The sequence below is a fragment of the Oncorhynchus keta genome, chromosome 25 (assembly GCF_023373465.1).
Source record: "Oncorhynchus keta strain PuntledgeMale-10-30-2019 chromosome 25, Oket_V2, whole genome shotgun sequence".
In the NCBI taxonomy this organism is placed as follows: Eukaryota; Metazoa; Chordata; class Actinopteri; order Salmoniformes; family Salmonidae; genus Oncorhynchus; species Oncorhynchus keta.
Window position 1 is genome coordinate 9,268,373 of NC_068445.1, and position 21,990 is coordinate 9,290,362.

At 41.0% G+C, this 21,990-nt stretch overlaps 1 protein-coding gene across 2 annotated transcripts; it reads right to left on the reverse strand.

Annotated features, from left to right (window-relative positions):
• Positions 1-256: 256 nt before the first annotated feature.
• LOC118358111 (guanine deaminase) lies at positions 257-20,777 on the reverse strand. 2 transcript variants are annotated; one of them, XM_035735584.2, is made up of 16 exons: positions 20,633-20,777; positions 19,590-19,712; positions 19,336-19,467; positions 12,425-12,513; positions 12,167-12,338; positions 11,397-11,484; positions 8,946-9,051; positions 7,253-7,280; positions 6,960-7,067; positions 6,702-6,809; positions 6,245-6,342; positions 5,840-5,907; positions 5,147-5,293; positions 4,619-4,740; positions 4,143-4,170; positions 257-3,889 (listed from the first exon to the last, which is right to left on the reverse strand). In XM_035735584.2, the coding sequence occupies exons 3-16, from the start codon at positions 19,399-19,401 to the stop codon at positions 3,819-3,821; spliced, it is 1,299 nt and encodes a 432-aa protein (XP_035591477.1). In that variant the 5' UTR covers positions 19,402-19,467; positions 19,590-19,712; positions 20,633-20,777; the 3' UTR covers positions 257-3,818. The 2 variants fall into 2 exon arrangements, with proteins under 2 accessions (XP_035591477.1, XP_035591476.1); XM_035735583.2 differs by lacking the exons at positions 19,336-19,467; positions 19,590-19,712; positions 20,633-20,777 and adding an exon at positions 16,292-16,526.
• Positions 20,778-21,990: the final 1,213 nt, after the last annotated feature.

Sequence of the window (21,990 nt, forward strand, 5' to 3'; positions counted from 1 at the left end):
TAATTTAGGCTGTGTGTAGAATGGTGGCATAAAATAAATGACCTCTACTAGATTATAGTGATAAGGAAATCAGCATACAGTTTTGGCCTGTGTATTCATTTGCCTATAACAAATCAGAATTCCATTAGGTTTACATAAAAAGAGAACACTTCAATATGAGAAGATCCTGCCATGGAAAAGAAGACTGGGCGGACATAAAGTGGAAAGGAGGGGAAATAATAGTAGATAGTTAGATTTTCAATAATGAATGGTTAGCTGTTATGCGACCATTAGGTCAAAAACTATATTTTATTTATTGGTGTAGATGGCCAAGGAAGATGCACAGAACTTCCCCAACATGATATAGAACCTTCACAAAACCACATGGAGCAAGTGCAAAAAGAAACGTCTGGTATGTAATGACATTTAATTAAAAGTACATTCTTTATTTTGATGTAGTTGTGTGGGACAGCCATATGTTCAGTTCATGGCTATGATTTCAGAGTTCAACAAAGCCAACAACTGCTTCATGTGTGCCACTGATAAAGAACCTTCACTGTATATAGACTTTTTTTTTTTTTTGTGTTATTGAATGTACATTTGTTTATCCCATGTCTAACTGCATTGTTGTTTTTGTCACACTGCTTTGCTTTATCTTGGCCAGATCAGTTTTAAATGAGAACTTGTTCTCAACTGGCCTGCCTGGTTAAATAAAGGTGAAATAAAAAATTCATTAAAAAAAAACTGGATGTGGCTCAGACTGACTGGGTTAGTAACGTTATTTAACATGTTTCTGACAACAGTGATGGCATGTAAGACAATTTATGATATAACACAATGGATGGCTAATTCGTCGTACTGCGTTGGTTCCACGTGCTGTAACTAGGTATGAAGACTAAAGAGTTCAACAGAGTAAAGAACACAAACTGGAAGTGCAGTCTTTGTTGTTGAAAATGTATGCTATACCCCATACACACTGAAGAGGCTCTGACATGTACAGCCAGGGATAGAGTTAACACTGTGAAATGTTTTGTACTTATGTGAAGTAAAGTGTCTCTTGACATGTTGGAGAAGATTAAAGATCTACATTTTGTTTAATTTGTCAATATAACATTTTTATTCGTTGATTTTCTGGCCACCATTACTGTGGTTACATGTTCAGTATATATATGTATTGCCCAGCAAACCCACTGCAGCCTACCTCAATAGCTCACTCTCCATTCCTGCTTTGGACAATGACTCTCGTACTTTGCCATTTTCCTTTATGGTTGATATTAACGATGAAATATCTGTCTCTCTCCTAATGTGTACCGCTGTTAAATACTGTGGCAAAATAAAAACAGGGAAAATAAGTACTTAGAACTACCAATAATTATAGATAGATATTAAAGAAAAGGGTAAACACAACACTGGACTGAACCCCCTAATTGTCAAACTAATATTAATTTACAATATAGAAGATACATGACTAGAGGTTATGCGATATGGGTGTATACTCACTGCACAATTCTTAGGTGTGTAATTGACATGACCAAGGAGCTATTGAAATGTTAAACTATGAAAAATGTACGTTACACTGCGTGATTTTACAGTACAAACAAGAATGTGCAATATACAAGGCTAGTCCGTGGACATTCTGAAGTTCGTTTGAGTCCAGTAGGTCACATGACCAAGGAGCTATTGAAGTTTTAAATTCTGAAAAATTAATTTAAAATCAAGTGAGATGAAAATGGACAAACTAAAGGGTGTACAATGCTGCTCATCGTGAATTTTAACATTTCAATAGCTCCTTGATCATGTGACCTACTGACTTCAAACAAGGTTCAGAATGTACACTCAGTGGGCCTACACACCCTTTAGTTTGTCCATTTTCATCTCACTCGATTTTACATGAATTTTTCAGAATTTAAAACTTCAATAGCTCCTTGGTCATGTGACCTACTGGACTCAAACGAACTTCAGAATGTCCACGTGTGAGATGAAAATGAACCAACCAAAGGGTGTGCAATAATAGTAGGGTAGTCAGTGGACAATCTGAACCTTGTTTGAGTCAAGTAGGTCACATGACCAAGGAGCTTTTGAAATTCAAATGTAAACTGTTTACACTCCCTAACTAATTCAACTAGGAATACAAAAAAATCCTGCTCACATTTCCACGTTTTTTTAAAGCTTTGGAAAACGAATTAAAATGTCCAAATCGTGAAAATAAGACCTGCGCAATGTGTGCAATATTTCCAACATCATGACACTTATTTGGAATCTGTGGCTCAAGTGGTTTGAAAGCTATTGAGGTTTGAAAGCGTGAATATCTGTCGAATATCCAACTTGAAACTTTACCTCAGTCATTTTACACAACTGGAGACTTTGGCAGAATCTGTTTTAATACCGCATAAATGATCGTAATGACAGGCTACTTTGACATTTTGTATTTTAATCATTGCCATCCAGCCAAATAGGTTCCAGAACGAAACAGTCCCAAAACGGTTTTGTGTGTTGCTCTAGGTTCATTGGTGACCTCTTGAAGAAGGAAGGTAACACTCCTGTTCCAGCAGTATCCGGCTCAAATTAAACACAGCTTGACAATTATGATAAATAATGGGATGTGTTTGCTGTGGACCAGAAACTCTAATCTCTGTAAGTCTTTATAGTGGACCTGTCTATGACAGACATCCCACATTGTGCTATGGTAGGCTGTCAAATGGACATGGTCACTTCTAGCTTGTCATCTGTCACACACAGATGGGTCTACAGTGCAGTAGATCTGTGTGTTATAGTGAGACGGGGAAAATATCTGGCTTGGAGGAATGTTTGCTTTAACAAAATAATTTAAAAGCTATTCTGTTTGCAGTGTTCAGCCTCTATACTTTCATATAACCCTACACTTTATCCTGGAACCACTATCAATAATGTGTTAAAACCTTTGCCTCCAGGTGTGAAAACTCGAAAAATTTTACAAACAAAAAGAGACACATTTTCACTTAAAATCATGCAGATACTCTGTAGCTTTTTCTGCTAAACTCAGCACTGTAGCATGGAACAGCAGTTGCATAATAATGACCGTTAAGTGCTAATGCCAGAGAAACCGGTGTTTGGAGGATATATTGGCACTTGTGTTGTTAGGCCCGAGACGAAATCAAGGATGCTGTAAAATCCGGACAAATGCAAAGCTACAGATACAATAGGGGGAACAAATAGCTTTGGACCTTACACACGGAGATAAGTTTTGGACCAGTACAACTCCCTTTTCCCTCCTGGCGCAGAGATACATAGATCTCTGGCATACAAAGTCTAAGAGAGCAGCTTCTAGTTTTGTGCCATCATCCATCAAACTCTTCAACCCTTGACATTTTTATTTGTGTTTGTATATAGCCTATGATTGCATCTAATCTATTATACTGCACATGTGTTCGTGTTCTATGTTGCTGTGTTGTTATATATCTTGTTAATATCAAGCCGTCACCATAGATGAAGTTCCCTCTCAGGAAATACAAGTTACTTGAATTGAATAAACCTACATTCATAAACACACACATTTCCCTCGACTTTGAAATAACAAAAACAACAGACAATGATGTTCTTTGGGTTACGACATAAGTATGACAACATAGGATTCACTCTGAACTTCACGATGAGCAGCAATATCATCCATTGAATTTAACTGTATGTAATTACACTAGATGATTGAAAACACACACACTGTATATAGAGTAATAATCCCTCTCGTTGAATACATTTTCCTCATCACCTCCTGTCCTGTTACAACAGCAGTCAGGTAAACTGGTAGAGGGTTCAGACAGATGGTAACAAGATTGACAACAATCCAGCAACCAAACCCAAATCTATGTTGTTTCCACGAATGGGACCACTCTCTTCCCTGCCACGTACACCTCCGCAATGTTCCGATCATCCCCTGAAAGGAGGAAGGGAAAGGGGGAACAAAGAAGGAGAAAAAAAAGAACCTGAACATACTTGAGAGATTTTACAACACCTAGTGATGACCTCAAGAGTTTTGGACCTCTTGGCTGACAGCTGCAAGGACCCAGGTTTGAGTCCCTGTTGTGGCTATCAGTGAATTCGCCACAATACTTTCATGGCACGTAAAGGGCCCATCCACCAAAGTCTGAAAACATGTTGTGTGAGAGAGACAGAAACGAAACTCTTACCCAAATTCAAGAACTTCTCCAGGAGCACCTGAAATCAAATGGAACCAAGATGAATGTTATGTATTGGGAGACAGAATGACTCAACAGGTAACAGGGGTTTCCCATTTTCTTTGACCCCCCCCATTTTGTTTGCAAAAAAATTATAATATTTTAATATTAAAAAATATATATATATTTCTTTGGGACATAAGACAGTAGGAACACAGGCAAATCAGCTCAAAGTGATTTTAATTTTGGAAATCTGTTCCAGTGTATTCCCACCCATAACAGAGAGATATACAGGTATGTGATCATATACAAATGAAAGCAAGGTGTGAAATAAATATATCCGTTTGGGCTTCTTGTGATCAATTTGCAATCTACAAATGATTTGTTATTATGTTCCAGCCCCCTGACCATCCGCTCAAGAAAGAATTGGCCCATAGTTGAATCTAGTTGATGATCCCTGCTCTATGTATTGGGAGACTGGTTCCTACCGTAGGCCCCTCTCCGTGGTTGATGAGATCAATGGGTCCTCCTGCTATGGCCGTGTTCACCCGCAGAGCATCAAAGTCTTTCCCTACCTGAAAGTTTCCTGTATGCTCATCCAGGGACAGGGCTACAAACCAAACAATCAACCCATATCAATCAATTATTCATCAATCAAGGACTCAATAAACAAATACACAGATGTACAGTTGGGTTCATTAAACGGTTTTTGACTGTAGTGCAGGTCAAAAACATGTGCTGCAAAGTGGATATACCTGTACAGTCAGTGGATTATATTTCAGAAATGTCACCTATGTATTTCATTGACGTTTAGGTGATTGCAAATAAACTTGTTGGCTTGGCATCACTCTGTGAGAACGTTTGTGCTGTGAGCAACGTATCGATGCTGCAGCACAGGCGTTTTGAAAAGTAACATCTGAGCGCATGAATCTGTATCAATTCATAAATCATCATGTATCAAATCATTCATACTGATTGATGTATTGATGTAATAATAGTGGTGACGATGACCCCACCTTGGCTGCCTCCCAGTGTGGCCAGTCTGAAGACCTCCTCGAAGGTGAGCGTTTGGTACTGGGGGTCCTGGATGGTCAAGGCTTTAGAGGTATCCAACGTTCTCCGCACCGCATCCAGCATAGAGGGAGAGTAGCCTCCTGCCACATCTGCAAGGCCGGAAACACAGACACAATGTGCAGACACAAACAAATGTGTTAATGCGTTAAGCACAGAGCCAATTGCAACAACAAAAAAGCACTGGTTTTCTAAAAACTATACTAACGGGAAATAACATGCACCTGTGTGATAAAATAAACCAGCAGATCAGCTTATCTCATGTTGCTACGGTGTCAAGACAGTTTGATACCGGACAGGGAACCTAGAAGAAAGTTGCCTCTATTGCCAGCCTCAATGAAAAAACAGGATCATCCCAAATCGTAATGAATGTAAAAATAACTATTCTAAGAAATAATATTGTCAGTGCCATTTGAAATAACTTCATTCGACTTTAATTTGATCAAAAATATATAGATTATTATATAACTCAATCACGATTGCCTTGATTTAGTTATACATTTAAAATATGGACAACTCAGGGATAGTAAATTTGTTTTTTTTTCATACAGCACACATGGGCTAAAAACGATACAGAACACAGTGCGCTCTGGTAAAAGGAAGATGATCTGCTTTGTAGTGTGTTGTCATGGACTCACCTGTGCCCAGCCCCAGCTTTACTTTGTGGTTCAGAACCCTGCGGGCATCTAGCATACCACTGCACAACCTAAAGAGGGAATTGAGTGAGAGAGAGGGGAAAATGAGAGAGAGGGAAATGAGAGAGAGAGAGAAATAGAGAGAGGAGAGAAATATGGAGAGGAGAGAGAGAGAAATAGAGAGAGGAGAGAGAGAGAACATGGGCAGGTTCTATCTTGAGTGCTGATATGATATCTAGTATCACTGCTGTGTTTGAAAAGAATAGGGTATGATATAAAAATAAGAATCGGGATTTATTTCTAAATCCTAAGACATGGTCTTTCCTTTCACATCTTCCATCAATGACCCTTGGGAAAACACAGGCGTAGTCAGGGAACGTGAACTGTAGGGTAATGAGAAACACTTACGAGATGTTGGAATTGGGACAGTGAGCGACGGACGCCCCTTTCTCTCTGAACAGCTTCAGCTCTTCATCGGTTAGGTGACAACCGTGAGCCATCACAGTCTGTGAACCATCACCATCATCATACTTACTACCATTACCACCACTATCATTATAATCATACTTACTACCATTACCACCGCTATCATTATAATCATCATCATACTTACTACCATTACCACCGCTATCATTATAATAATCATCAGCATACTTACTACCATTACCACCGCTATCATTATAATCATCATCATACTTACTACCATTACAACCACTATATTTATAATCATCATCATACTTACTACCATTACCACCGCTATCATGATAATCATCAGCATACTTACTACCACTATCATCATAAATCAGCAATATGATTTTCATTATCCATAGAATGTCCTTGTACTGTGTGTGTGTGTTGGGCTAACCTTGTCAGTGAGAAGGTTGTGTTTGTGGTAGACGTCTGTGTAGGAGTCATAGTCTGGAAACAGTTCCTTCACCAGCTTCACCTCCTCCTTCGTCTCACTGATGTGACTCTGGGGATCAGAGACGGTCAATGTATTTTTAAAATCTTCAGGTGATTATCAATGTGTATGAATTCAAGAGAGAGAGAGAGAATGGAAGGGAGATAAATACAGATAAATAAATGATTATCCTCAAAGCACATTCCCATAGGCAAAGCTCACCTGGATGTGCAGGTGGTTATTCTTGGCGATCTCTCCCAGGTGACCCAGCAGGGTAGCAGAGCAAGACAGGGCGAAGCGCGGGGTCACCACTGGCATTACAAGAGGGTACTGCCCCAAACAAGACAGAAAGACACCTAGTGAGCAATATCCTAAAAAGCTCCTTTCACAGATTCTGATCACAAATGTTTTTTTTCTTTTTTTTTTTGGGGGGGGGTACAATCCCTACATTGCTACTGACTTGTACATGTACCCTTAGAACCCCCCCCTGTGCTAGCAGGGATAAGGAGTCTTACCTTCTTCTTCAACATCTCATTAATGAACCTAGAGCAACACAAGACAATAATCACATTTGTATTTTTTCCTTCAAAATAATTTTGAAAACAAATTTCTATCAGGTAGGTCCTTCTCCGATTCATTCCATTTCCTTCTGTTTGGTTCCTAATTAATACTCCTCAGATGTGTGTTGGGCAAGATGTGAGTGTAAGGAAGGACTGAATCCTGTTTTTCATACTGCAGCAACTGGCTCAGAGACAATGATTTCCTCACTAATTTCTCCTTTCAGATTTGCTGAGGATTCATTTGATGAGTTTTGTTTTCTGATTGCCATACTTGTTATGTATGTTGAAATATGACAAATGTTGTGAGAGATATTGTGAGGCTAGAGCAGAAGTTCTAAAACTTGGGACTGGATATGAAAATAGGGTGGCGCGAGAATATCCAAAATCCCGAGGGGGAAAAAAAATACAGAAAAAAATATATGCCTTTGTGTCTCAAAATCATCGTAATGTGGTTAGCCTTAAAAATAAAAATGATTCAAATCTAAATGATCAAATTCAACCACAAAGCACCCGTAGATCATGGGAAAAGGCTGCACTTGACCGTTGCATTTGAAATCATTCCCATGGTGAAAGGCTAGGCCCGCTATGAAACCACACACTAATGCAGATACTTTGATATTATCGGCCGCAATTGATATGGTGAAAAATATGTGTGGGGAGGCATAGACACAGAAACTCACATCAATACCCTTGTCAGATAACACAGAATGTAAACTATTTCTAGTAATCAAGAGGAAACTGACTAAATTACTCAAAAACGCCCCAACTTATGCTCTCCAAGTGGACGTTAGCTGTGAGGGCCGAGATGCCCATGTTCGCTATACATGTTGGGGGATTCTATTCACGAGGACATATTTTGCATTTAAGACAACTGGGCACCCCGAAAAAATCACCGACTGCGAAAAATTGTTTTGAACGGTCACCCAACTCGGGCCTCTTTCTAAAGCTACGACTTACTGACCTAGTATTTTCAGAGTTCCCGGTCTTGAAAGCACCATAAAACTCATGGGACCCGTCGCCAGCTCATGTCTGTGTGAAGCTGGATTCAGTGCGCTCATCTGCATTAAAACCCCTGACTTTGAGAAGCTCTGACGTGACATGCATCAAGCACACCCATCCAACTAGTGGTGATGAGACAAGATACATTATGTCAGACTCATTTGCAATTGACTGTCATAGCCCCACATTAAAAGCATGTGACGTGGTGCTGAGAAGACAATCAGAAATACTGTTAGAATGTCTTTCAATTGACTGCCATAGCCCCAAATAAAAATGAAACAGTCACCGTTAGTTAATGCCATAATTTTTCCCACATGGTTGGGGTCCAGATATCAAAATGGGGCGGGACAAAAAGATATGGGAACCCCTGTGCTGGAAGGTCCCATTAAGTCATGTAAAGTCTAGAATGACATGTCTGTTCCCATTGGTTCTTGCTGCACAAGCCAGTCATGACTCAATATGATGATGCTTTTCTTAGTCATTACTCTATCCTCCTCCAAGGAAATTCTTTTCCATGTGACCTTACGGTCTAGAGGCATGAAAAGCCATTGTGAGAGCCCATAAACCCCTCCTGTGCAAAGCACCTGCTCTAATCATTTAAATCTTTATTATGTATACAGCCTTGACCCCTCTTCTGTCAATTACCTACCTGTTGGTTTCGTCACGGGACTCGTCTGGCGTCTCTCTGTAATGTGGGACAAAGTTGTTTGTATCCATACACACCTTGCCCACAAGGGCACGCTGTCCAAAATCATCTGGAATGACAAGAAACATTGGAAAAGGTCACCAAACTGGTGAAATCGCCCATCAGGGGAGCTGCATTTGGTGTGATTAGAGTAGCACTCTGTCGAGACCGTATCAGACTGGAGTCAAAAGGGACATTTGTAACGTTGCTCATCAGCATCCTGGAATAACCTTAATAAACTAAAGCTAACATTAAATCTCATAAACCAAAAGGTGGGAGCGCTGTTGGTTGTGGTGAAACAATTCTGGTGTCCTACAAACTCTGGACGGTTTAGGAGGAGTAATGCAACCACCAAAGGACAAACATTCCATGCATGCAGTAAGTAGATGTGAAAGTGACAGATTCCTCTACATACAAAACCCTATGTTCATGTCTTGTTCTAAGATGGTGTTGGTGAAAATCATTTTCATTACAGTGGGAAACCAAAAGGATGGAATGGAGCAAATTAAGATGTTCATGCACAGCCAATCCCTGTACCTGAAACTCAATACTTTCATTACCTGCTATCCCTGCCCTCATTTAACCTCACACTGAAGTGTTTTATCATTTTATTTTCAGGACAACAAGTAGAACACAAAAATAAAACACAGTTACATTCATATGTTTTATTGACAAATGTCAATGAATAAAAAGGTCTGGTAAGCAATAACCTCATGTTTTTATTGCAGAAATTGTTTCCGTGGTGGGAAATTATTATACAACTAGTCAGTGACAACTGCGTGGAGTTTGGACTTTGTGACAGCAACTATGCGATCTTATTACAGTATTATAGACATAAATCCCGGGGCAGAAATTGAACTTGGCGAAATAAACTTGAACATCCACAGGATAATTCTGAAGTGGATCTGAGAGATATAGCAAAGCTTAGGAAAACATCAGGGACGATCCCAATGCAATAATTGTGTATGATTTTCTATGTAGAAGAACCCTTACCTTCTAACGACTCTTGTGCGGAGTGAGTGTCAGAGCAAAACAGTCTCAGCTTTTCATAGTGGGGTCATAATGCTTTTTGTAGCTCAAACCGCTTGGACGTCACAGACGTTTTTTTTGTGTGAAGAACAGTTTTCGGGATCCGCCCGATCAGCCTTGGTCTCACAAACACCGTTCTAGTTCAGCCCCCATCAACACACAGGTTAATCGTCGGGCAGATGCAGAAGACAGAGGAACCCAACGCAAAAACAAACAAAAAAATGTTTAAGAGAATTCGGAACAGAACAACAGACCCATCTTATTGAAGCCACAGGAGTTCAAGGCCAACTGCGATACTGCAGGCGTTGCTTGCAGAAAACAGGATCCCCATTATAGTGAATGGGAAAAATTGCCATTTTTGTGGTCAATCTTCATGTAAATAAAATACAAATTCGAAGACAATCATGGTACCAATAATTGCTTCTAATACACCATATGCAAGTCCTTCAAACGATAATGTTGTAAAAATAAATCACAGAAGTTATAAGGACAATTTAGTTGCTAAAGGCAGCCTGCAGTACCCCGGCCAGCCTTCAATTTGAGTTACTCATTGAGAGGAGGCAGCACTGAGCTAGCCTGCAACACCACTTCCTGAATTAGCTCAAACTGCGCATGTTATGTATCCATGAGATGCTATCTTAACCGACTTCATTTGGCTTCAATGTGCTATTGAGTCTTCACATAGAAATGAATGGTGTCACGTGATCGATGGCTTTGTCCATTCCTATACCGTCATTGGTATAGAAGCACAAAAATATTTCCGATTACAGCCTGGGACTCAAAGCGTTAACAAAACATTTACACACTAGACTCCCCCCACAATGACGTTTGCACTGTGAAATAACAAATGTAACATGGTCAACATAACCCAACTACATAGCGAGAGACTGGGTGCCTGAGGCTGGCCTAGCAGTCAACACAGCTGTCTCCAGACCACTTGTATCGTGTCCCCCGGCAGCGAGGTTATAATCCCCACACAACCACTTTTAATACCGTCTATCCCCTGGTGTCCGTCTCCCTACTTTCCTGTCTAAATAAATAGAACACATTTGAAAGAGTGGAGTCCCAATCCCCCTTTAAAAAAAAAAGAGCCTGATTGATAAGTTGTTGCATAACAACTTACTCAGTGGGGGCGTGTGTGTGTGTCTATTCCAGGTAGTTGTACATTGTGACTGAGGTTAATGTTTACAGCCAGTCAAATAATGTCCCGTGCTCTTTTATCACAGAGCATGTTCTTCCCTTCCTCCGTCATTAGTACTTATGTAATAAACAAGAGTTAAACAGGCGAGAAGAACACTGGGAACAGGTCAAAGTACAATGTTTCAATGTTAAGCCATTGTGCAAGTGAGCGGTAGAGTGTGTGCAGGTTTGTGTCTGTTTTCTCACTTGCGATTTGGCCCAGCAGGAGAGAAGCGTCGGTGTGTATGGTGGCAAAGTAACAAGCCGTAGTGGTACCGTTTCTCAGGGTTCTTTTCTGAAATAGACAAGAGATTGTTTTAGTATTCAGGCCCGATTGTTCATAAACACCACTCCATCAATGCAAATATCACATGCCCTAGCCTGCTATGTGTTACAATGTATCCAGATTTCATCAGATTTTCTATGCTACTGTCACTCTGTGAGCTTTCCTTACAGTAGCCAAGGAAGCAACCTAAATACTTCACATTTGTATTGTTTTTTGCTACACTGCAGGTCATTTAAAATAAGCTAAAGCTTCACATACTTAAACTCTCTCTTTAACCTTTATTAAAATGGCCATAGCAGCCTGCTATTGGCCCTCCTTTGGCATCCCTATCCCTGCCCAGCAGTGAATTCCGAAAAACGAGAGAAAATAGACACAAGGGAAATTAAAGACGGCAACCAAAGTTGCTGCTCCCGAGTGTCCATTATCATTGCAATATTAACCTCTGCAACACAAGGCTTTAAATAAGTATAACAGACGATTTAGAATAGAAAATAAGGATAAGAATGGTCTATAAAATCCTCTATGCAATTGTGGGACAGATTCATTCAGGTGCGCAACGGCATATATTTTAAAACATTGTGTGTTTCTTATTAGACAAGTCCAGGTCTGTTTCTTCCATTTGGTGCCTGATGAACACGACCCTGATGACTTCTATAGGCTGAGGTTTGTTAGTTTGGCCCAGACCGCTCACCACGACATGGGTGTAGACGTTGCGGGCGAACTCCAAGTCTTTGTAGCAGGCCTCCACTGGGAAGGTGTACGTGTTGAGCCACTGTAGCAGGGGCAGGTCCAGGGCTGTGCCTGCATAGCTGTACTGAGACGCGTGGATGTGGGTGTCCACCATCCCTGGCATGAAGAACTCACTACAGACAACAAAATGGACTTCAGTCACAAATAGATTAGGAATTAGGAATCAGTGTTACTCTCATAGGATGGACTCTTCACTCACTACTGTCCAAGCTGTGTAACAGCCAAGGCCTCAAACCCCCACTTCTGTGACAGACTGTCGACTTCCTGCCCACTCCCAATGAAGGCAATCTGTCAACATGAGAAGCAACCAAAAACAAGGTGCTGATTAGCGCAAGAGAGAGACAATCAGAGCCTGACTCAACAAGGTGTTCATTCATTTAAATATAATTTATCCATGCATTGATAATTGATCTACTGTAAAACATTAAGGCATAGTCAGATGACACAGACACCCTCAACAAACAGTACATTCGGGAAGTATTCAGACCTATCCACATTGTTACATTACAGCCTTATTCTAAAATGGATTAAATAAAAACATTTCCTCATCAATCTACACACAATGACAAAGCAAAAACAGGTTTGTGAAAAAAAAAAAAAATGAAACAACTTATTGTACAGAAGTATTCAGACTCTTTGCTATGATCAAATGTATTTATAAAGCCCTTTTCACATCAGCCGATGTCACAAAGTGCTATACAGAAACCCAGCCTGAAACCCCAAACAGCAAGCAATGCAAAACCACGGTGGTGTGGAAAACCTCCATAGAAAGGACAGAACCTAGGAAGAAACCTAGAGAGGAACCAGGCTCTGAGGGGTGGCCAGTCCTCTTCTAGCTGTGCCGGGTTGAGATTATAACAGTACATGGCCAAGATGTTCAAACGTTCATAGATGACCAACAGGGTCAAAATATAATAATCACAGTGTTTGAGAGGGTGCAACAGGTTTGCAGGTCTATCATTCAGAGACAGCAGGTGCGGTAGAGAAAGAGAGTCGAAAACAGCAGGTCCGGGATAAGGTAGCATGTCTGGGGAACAGGTCAGGTTTCCTTAGCCGTAGGCAGAACAGATGAAATGGGAGCAGCAGCATGACCAGGTGTACTGGGGACAGCAACTAGTCATCAGGCCAGGTAGTCCTGAGGCATGGTCCTAGGGCTCAGGTCCTCCGAGAGAAATTCACACAGGACAAGGCAGGAGAAATACTCCAGATATAACATACTGACCCTAGCCATAAACTATTGCAGCATAATTACTGGAGGCTAAGACAGGAGGGGTCGGGACACACTGTGGCCCCGTCCGACGATACCACCAGACATGGCCAACCAGGCAGGATATAACCCCACCGATTTTGCCAAAGCACAGTCTCCACACCACTAGAGGGTTATCTTCAAACCACCAACTTACTGCTCTGAGACAGGGCCGTGTATAGCCCACGAAGATCTCCCCCACGGCATGAACCCCGACAGGAAGATCACGTCAGTGACTCAACCCACTCAAGTGACGCACCCCTCCTAGAGACGGCATGGAAGAGCACCAGTAAGCCAGTGACTCATCCCCCATAATAAGGTTTGAGACAGAGAATCCCAGTGGAGAGAGGGGAACCGCCAGGCAGACAGGAAGGGCGGTTTGTCGCTCCAGTGCCTTTCCGTTCACCTTCACACTCCTGGGCCAGACTACACTCAAACATAGGACCTACTGAAGAGATAAGTCTTCAGTAAAGACTTAAAAGGTTGAGACCGAGTCTGTGTTCCTCACATGGATAGGCAGACCATTCCATACAAATGGAGTCTTGTGACCGTAGGGTACGTGTAGGTACGTACGGCAGGACCAATGTAATGCTTTGTAGGTTAGCAGTAAAACCTTGAAATCAGCCCTCGCCTTAACAGGAAGCCAGTTTAGAGAGGCTAACCCTGGAGTAATATGATCAATTTTTTTTGGTTTTTTGGTTCTAGTCAAGATTCTAGCAGCCGTATTTAGCACAAACTGAAGTTATTTAATACTTTATTTTGGTATGTGTCATGTAGATGGAAAAAAGCTGTCCTTGAAACAGTCTTGATATGTCCATCAAAAGAGAGATCAGGGTCCAGAGTAAGGTCTAGGTCCTTCGCAGTTTTATTTGCGAAGACTGTACAACCACCAAGACTAATTATCAGATCCAATAGAAGATCTGTGTATTTCATGGGACCTAGAACTAGCATCTCTGTTTTGTCCGGGTTTAAACATAAAACATTTGGCGCCATCCACTTCCAGGGAAGGGAACTGCGACTCGAAATTGAAAAAAAGAAACCATGAGGTCGAAGGAATTTTCCGTAGAGCTCCAAGACAGGATTGTATCGAGGCAAAGATCTAGAAAAGGGTACCAAGAAACGTTTGCAGCATTGAAGGTCCCCAAGAACAGTGGCCTCAATCATTCTTAATGGAAGTTTGGAACCACCACGACTCTTCCTAGAGCTGGCTGCCCAGACAAATTGAGCAGTCGGAAAAGAAGGGCCTTGGTCAGGGAGGTGACTAAGAACCCGATGGTCACACTGACAGAGCTCCTCTGTGAAGATGAGAGAACCTTCCAGAAGTACAACCATATCTGCAGCCTTCCACCAAATCAGGCCTTTATGGTAGGGTGGCCAGACAAAAGCCACCCCTCAGGAAAAAGGCACATGACAGCCCGCTTTGAGTTTGCCAAAAGGCACCTAAAGGACTCTGACCATGTGAAACAAGATTCTCTGGTCTGATGAAAGCAAGATTGAACTTTTTGGCAAGAATGCCAAGCATCACATCTGGAGGAAACTTGGCACCATCCCTACGGGAAAGCATGGTGGTGGCAACAACATGCTGTGGGGATGTTTTTCAGCAGCAGGGACTGGGAGACTAGTCAAGATCAAGGGAAAGATGAACAGAGCAAAGTACAGCGAGATCCTTGATGAAAAACTGTTCCAGAGCACTCAAGACCTCAGACTGGCGTGAAGGGTCACTTCCCAAGAGGACAACAACCCTAAGCACACAGCCAAGACAACACGGGAGTGGCTTTGGGACAAGTCTCTGAATGTCCTTGAGTGGCCCAGCCAGAGCCCGGACTTGAACCCGATCGAACATCTCTGGAGAGACCTTAAAATAGCTGTGCAGACGCTCCCCATCCAACCTAACAGAGCTTGAGAGGCTCTGCAGAGAAGAATGGGAGAAACTTGTGCCAAGCCTGTAGTGTCATACCCAAGATGACTGAAGGCTGTAATTGCTGCCAAAGTTGCTGCCAAAGTTGAGTAAAGGGTCTGAATACTTATGTAAACGTGATATTTCAGGTGTTTTATTTTATACATTTGCAAAAATGTATAAAAACCTGTTTTTGCTTTGTCATGATGGGGTATTGTGTATAAATTGATCACGGAGAAAAAGCTATTGAATTACTTTTAGAATAAGGCTGTAATGTAACAAAATGTGGAAAAATTCAAGGGGTCTGAATACTTTCCTAATGCACTGTATACACACACACACACACACACACACACAAAGCAATGTAAAATCGCAAGAAACGATTTCCATGAAACTATTATTACAAAGTCCAGACCACATTTCACAACTTTTGTGACAGCTGTAACAGGCCCTTTGTAGCCTCTACTGGAGTTACACACTGTACAATTATAATGATTGCAGGAAACAGGTTTATCTTCTTTTGAAGAAAATGGGTGTAGGTCAATGGTATCCATACAACAATATGCTGAATCCAATTCTGGCTTGGGGCATTTTTTTGTGTGCCAAAGTTAGCTAACTATTATAGTGTTTTGAAAAGATTTACCTAGCCTATGTAGGTTTGTAAAATGTATAGAAATTGGGGCAGCAAATAAATAAAATACAACCATTTTAAAAATATATAAAAGAGATGGAAAACATAGGCCTATAAAACAATGCGAGTTCCACTTAGGCCTACGCATATGACACTTTGGCAATGTAAAATAGCCTAATCATAAGTTAAAGTCTTTACATACATTTTGCTAGGATTATTTCTAAATTAATTAACATAATGTATGCTGTTCATAGATATTGAAATACACTTTCACGGTTTAATTCTGACAGACCTTCCCCTCTGTGTCCACTCCCAGAAGCCTATCCTCCAGAATTTCCACGGCTGTGTGATCGGTGGAGTGCACAAACGTCCCCCTGTAGACGTGCGCAATGTCCACAGCGGATTTGTTGGAGCTAGTCATATCTAGAATGTTACAACAGCAGGGTTTGGATGCTGAAAATGAATCTTGTCACATTTTTATCCTCGGCAAGGATAGTGGGCGGTTAATCAGTGCGCACCAAGAGACTCCACCTGCCACAAGCGAAGCGTGCGCCCGCATGGGACAGCCATAGCAGGAATTTTATTAGCCTACAGTGTTGTAAAAATAGGTTTTGAAGCATTGCTCAGCAATGACGCATTGTTCACTTTCATACCGTATGATAGTTTTCACTACTTAGACACAGGCAGAACTAGTTTTATACATGGGGTGGCAAAGACTACTTCAGGGGGTCCAGAGACCATGACAGAAAATGAATGTAACCCTAACCTGGCATCTAAGTAGCATGATTGAATCCTATGATTGCTGATTAGATGTAGAAGTGCTGATTCACTTAACCCGGAGTTCTTCAATGTGGCAGATAGTGTGACCACACAAAAGAGTTACTTCACTAGAATACTTCAACATACTATGACTAGTCAGTGTCTCTACCTCAGAACTGCAGCTCAATTTCTTTCACACACACACACACACACACACACACACACACACACACACACACACACACACACACACACACACACACACACACACACACACACACACACACACACACACACACACACACACACGGGCCACTGTTTTCATGAATATATAATCTGGGTCTATAAGTGATACCCTTTGGATGTATCATTTTAGAATGCCAGTGTACTAGCTAGTACACAGTGCAGGTGTTAATCATGACCAGAGGGACCGCCTAAGTGACAAATTATCCTAGGTAAATTTAAAACAGCATAATTATGCAGTTCTGGTGAGAACTGGCAAAATGTTTCACAAACTCATTAAGGTTGAGGGAGCGTGCCCTCCTTGAGTCAACACTGAGAATTTAGAGGTGACTTAACCTGTCATCAACTGTTGTTGTCCTAAGGTGGGTTTTAATCAGTTTTAAAGCTGAGAAGCTTCTCTCGCAAGAAGCACTGTTGACTGGTGTAACAGAAATCTTACAAAGTCGAAATAGCTCATGGAAGACCTCTTTATAAGGTTCTAAAAACACAACAAAGTCAAGGAGAGTAGATGGTCTGTTCCTTCCACTTTTCTCTCTCCTATCAAGAATCCGCTTGGTTTGATGAACCTCATGTCTGAGGTCCTCTAAATCGGACTCAAAAGGTCTGAGCAAAGGCAAACAGAAGCTCCTCATTCAAGGATGTTGTAGTCTTTGGGTTGAGAGACTGGACCCCTTGCATTATGTCACAATTATTTTTTGAAAAACACCTCTGCAGCTCAGCTGTGAGACTGTCAAGCACCTGATAAAAGATAGCTATTTGGAAGCTCTCTCCATCACTTTAGTCACTATTTCTCTGTCCTGTAGTGCTCGTCATCAATGAGTCAATAAATCTTAAGCTTGTTTAAGGCTGTCTTTTGCAAACTACACTTATTTTACAGCGCTCTGCAATCTCTTTCCATAGTTCTCCAAAGTAACCCTCACTTCTGTAGCCCTGTAATGTGTCTGTAAGGGCACCTACTAGATCCACAGCCCTTGCAAGGTAAAGAGATCTTGTCAGAAATAATTTAGCATCAACTAGCACTTTGCATAAGGTAGCCAAAAGCCGTATAAAATGTAAATCTGAGAAAGATCAATGGAGGCAAGGGGCCTTCTATCATAACTATTTTAAAGTATGATATCCTGTAGCACTCTTAGAACTGCTGGAAGCCTGTCCCTCAGATTACGGCATGCCATGTATCTGCATGCCCACCTTCCATCCGTAAGTCTCTGTAGTGCTCTGGACTGCTGCTGTGGATACAGCTCTTTCTGAACTGCAAGCCACTTGAGATGAACGTACGAGCCAGATACAAAGTTATAAAGCTTCTACAGGAGAGCAAAAAAGTTAAATGCCTCAGGTACTGATTTTACAGCATCAACAAGAACCAAATTCAAACAATGTGCATTAGAGTGCACATAAAATGCAAATCTTACACTGTTTTTAATCCGTGCACACACACAACAGAATGCTTTCCGCTCATAAGAATATTTCTGTAGTCCAGACCATGTTTTCAAGGCAATCAATTATCATTTTTGTGAGACCTGCTGCATCTAAGCTTTCAGCTGACTGAAAGTGTTGAAAGCTTTTGTGGATGGCCCCGTAGTAATAGTACCTCACAAATAAAGACATTTGTTATTGTTTCGTTAAAATCTGCAATTACACTAAAAACTTCTCTTTTACTTATTATTTCACTTTGTACCATCTCAGCTAAGCCCTCAGGAACATTGTTCTGGATTTGGTGGCTTGTGTACTGAGCATTGCCACATGCATTCATCTTTTTCTCTATGAGAGGGTCATGCTTGGCTATTTCTTCTAAGATTGTCAAAAAAATGGCCCTTGTTGTGAGAGTCAGCAGACTCTCGATGACCTCTCTACGGTATACTGAGTGACAGTTAATAGAAGCACATCTGAAATTGTTTCAATGTAAGTACAGTTTTCCTCCACTTTCTTTTTCCGGTCCTCATTTATGACATCTAACATAATAATAATAATATATATGCCATTTAGCTGACGCTTTTATCCAAAGCGACTTACAGTCATGTGTGCATACATTCTACGTATGGGTGGTCCCGGGAATCGAACCCACTACCCTGGCGTTACAAGCGCCATGCTCTACCAACTGAGCCACAGAAGGACCACTAACATTGATGAGTTGCTGTCACTAGCCATTTTATGCTGATTCCAAGCATACATAGCATTGATATGATGCTCTGCCTGTGAATGGAGCTTAAACCCAGAATCTTTAAACAGCACCTTTGTCCTGTTACAAAAACCTGAATGTGATGTGAAAGCAGATTCAGGTGCATTGGGCAGAGAAAAATGCATACAGGCGAAACAATAAGTTGAATCTTGACTTACAGAATATTCAAACCATGAATTGGCCTTTATACCAGGAGCTGTTGAAAGCCCTTTTCCTAGTACCATGCCGAGTTCTGGGAAATGATTTCAAACACGGCTGTACAGGACCCTCTTCTCTGGATCTTGAAATGTCTGAAAAACACATTAAATAATGTGTCATATCTCTATGGAAATGTATAATTAAGGGATCCACAAGATTAGATACTAACAGCTGCTAACTAAAATGTGTAGTTTAAGGTATAGGACTGGCCTACCATTAGGTCCTTTTGGAACAGCATATCTGGTGCTTGATGTCAGGGGCTCGATGACATCTCCTGGCAGCTCTGGCTCACTGTCTTGCTCAGAGCCAGAGGTCTCTGTGTCATCCCTTGATACATCTATTACATTAAAATAACAAGAACCATTAGTGTATAATCACAATAAAAATGCCACAGCCACCAAAACAAGAACACACATGAATCAACAACCAACATTTTAAAGTGAGGCTTAAATCTGACAAAAATCACCTATTACACACAAGCTGAAGCTAAACTTAAATTTTGAACTGGGCCTGTGACTGACTGCCTGGTAGATGCTCTGACCTGCTGGCGGTTGACTGGGTCCTTGTGAAGTCTGACCACACAGACTCTGATTAGCCTCAGGTAGGGAGGGGGCTGATCAGATATGCACCTGATCTGCCTGTTTGTGCTTCTGTAAAAATTAAGTCTGATATCTCTCCCTTTCTTTTCATGTTTAATTGGTCCTATGCAAAAATAAGACCTTCTATGGTTACATTTAAGCATCATATTACCCACATTTTAGTCCAACCTCAATCTTAATTACAAATCTCCATTATCATAACTGTATCTTAAACTCAACTACATGGCTAGCCCTACTCTGCATTAAGGAATTTAGCAAGCTATAATTTCTTACACCTTTACGATAGCAAACAGGCTATATGCAAATTGTGGTCATCTTTTGAGTAACGTTAACAGATTGATAATAATAATTGTTCATTTTGAGTTCAAGTACGAAAATCTAACAGTTAATGGATTTCAAATTTGCTGAATGTTAACTTGCTGAACACTGACAACTGTAGCCTACTAGTTACCCCACATTAGCATACTGTAATTTACGACACTGCACTGTATATGTGTGTATTACTAGCACAGGTGTAAACATAACGTTAGGCTACACTGGGAACCGATCTCTCTAATCGGATTAGCTGTCTGTTAACGGAGCCAAAGGTCTAACGTTGAGTCGCTTTTATAAAAGTTTTTCAGGAAACCTAAACCCGATGCTAAAACTTAAAACTTACTTTAAATATGATGCTTTCGAAAAGAGCTCGTGGAGCTGTGGAAATATTATCTTCTTCTGTATATCGCAACCAACGTTACTTTTCTATTTTACTCATCCTCGATTTGAATTATGTGCCGCCAAATGTCAAAATAAATGCTTCTTTCAACAAGAGGTGAAATGAGATGTCAATCAGCATCAAACTGCCAATAGCGAATTACATTTTTGGGTGACCAATCAGATGTCAGGGGTGTCCAGTGCCACCTCGGGCAGCCCTCTGGCTCCGCCTCTGGACACAGGCGGTAGTGCTGACAACATTGCAAGTACAGTACAGCATCTCAATAGTTTCTGTACCAAGCAGTGAGTGACTGGTGAGACATGGTCCTTATTTTTAACAAGCTCATGTTTAAAACAAATACAATATGTGGAAAAACCACTGGCGATACAACTCACCACTATGACCGAGTCTCTGTTCTAGCTATTTTGTTTGCCTCCCTGTTGTGCTGCGTTTACACAGGCAGCCCAATTCTGATCTTTTCCCTCCACTAATTGGATTTTTGACCAATCACATCAGATCTTTTCACATCTCTTTTTCAGAGCTACTCTTATTGCTTTTTTTCCCACCAATTGGCCTTTTGACCAATTTGAATTGGCTGCCTGTGTAGAAGCAGCAATAGCTGTATCATCTTCACTGCCAATACTGTGAACTTCTTGTTCTCTGTTTGTTTCTGCTTTATACTTTATAAAACCCAAACTAAGGATTTAGAAGTTATATTGCAAATTAGTGCCCACCAAATGCATTATGCTGAATCAATACCTACCATAAGTGCTCATTGCTATTCCAGGGCTCCAGACTAACATTTTCCCGGGGAGTCACTGGTGCCACTAACTTTTACAGTTGGTACCAGCCCCATGATTTGGTTGGACCCAAATCACAAATAATCTTAAAGTAATTCATAGTGCTTTACTAAGAAGTATAATAGCCTATGCAGTTATCCAATAAATACGTTGTCTCATTTAACACGTCCAAGCAGGAATGCATGATTACCTAATCCAGTGATTGTCATGAATTTCTGGTTGACAATTAGACTATAGTTGCTATATTTCGCAGTCAAAATAGGACACCAGAATTTCACGTTTTTTATATGTTCAAGAGATATTAATTGAATAAGCCTACATCTTTATGTGCACTAACAGTGTTGTAGTACTCGAGACCACAGTGTCTCTCGGTCTTGGATACATTTGTACTCCGTCTTGATTTAGCCTCGGACAGTGAGAATTCATGCCGTTTTCCCGAGACCAGCCAGGTAAAACAAAATACTAAATGATCAGTTTCCATCCAGTCAGCGCACAAAACCGCTTCGCCAGGCCAAATATATA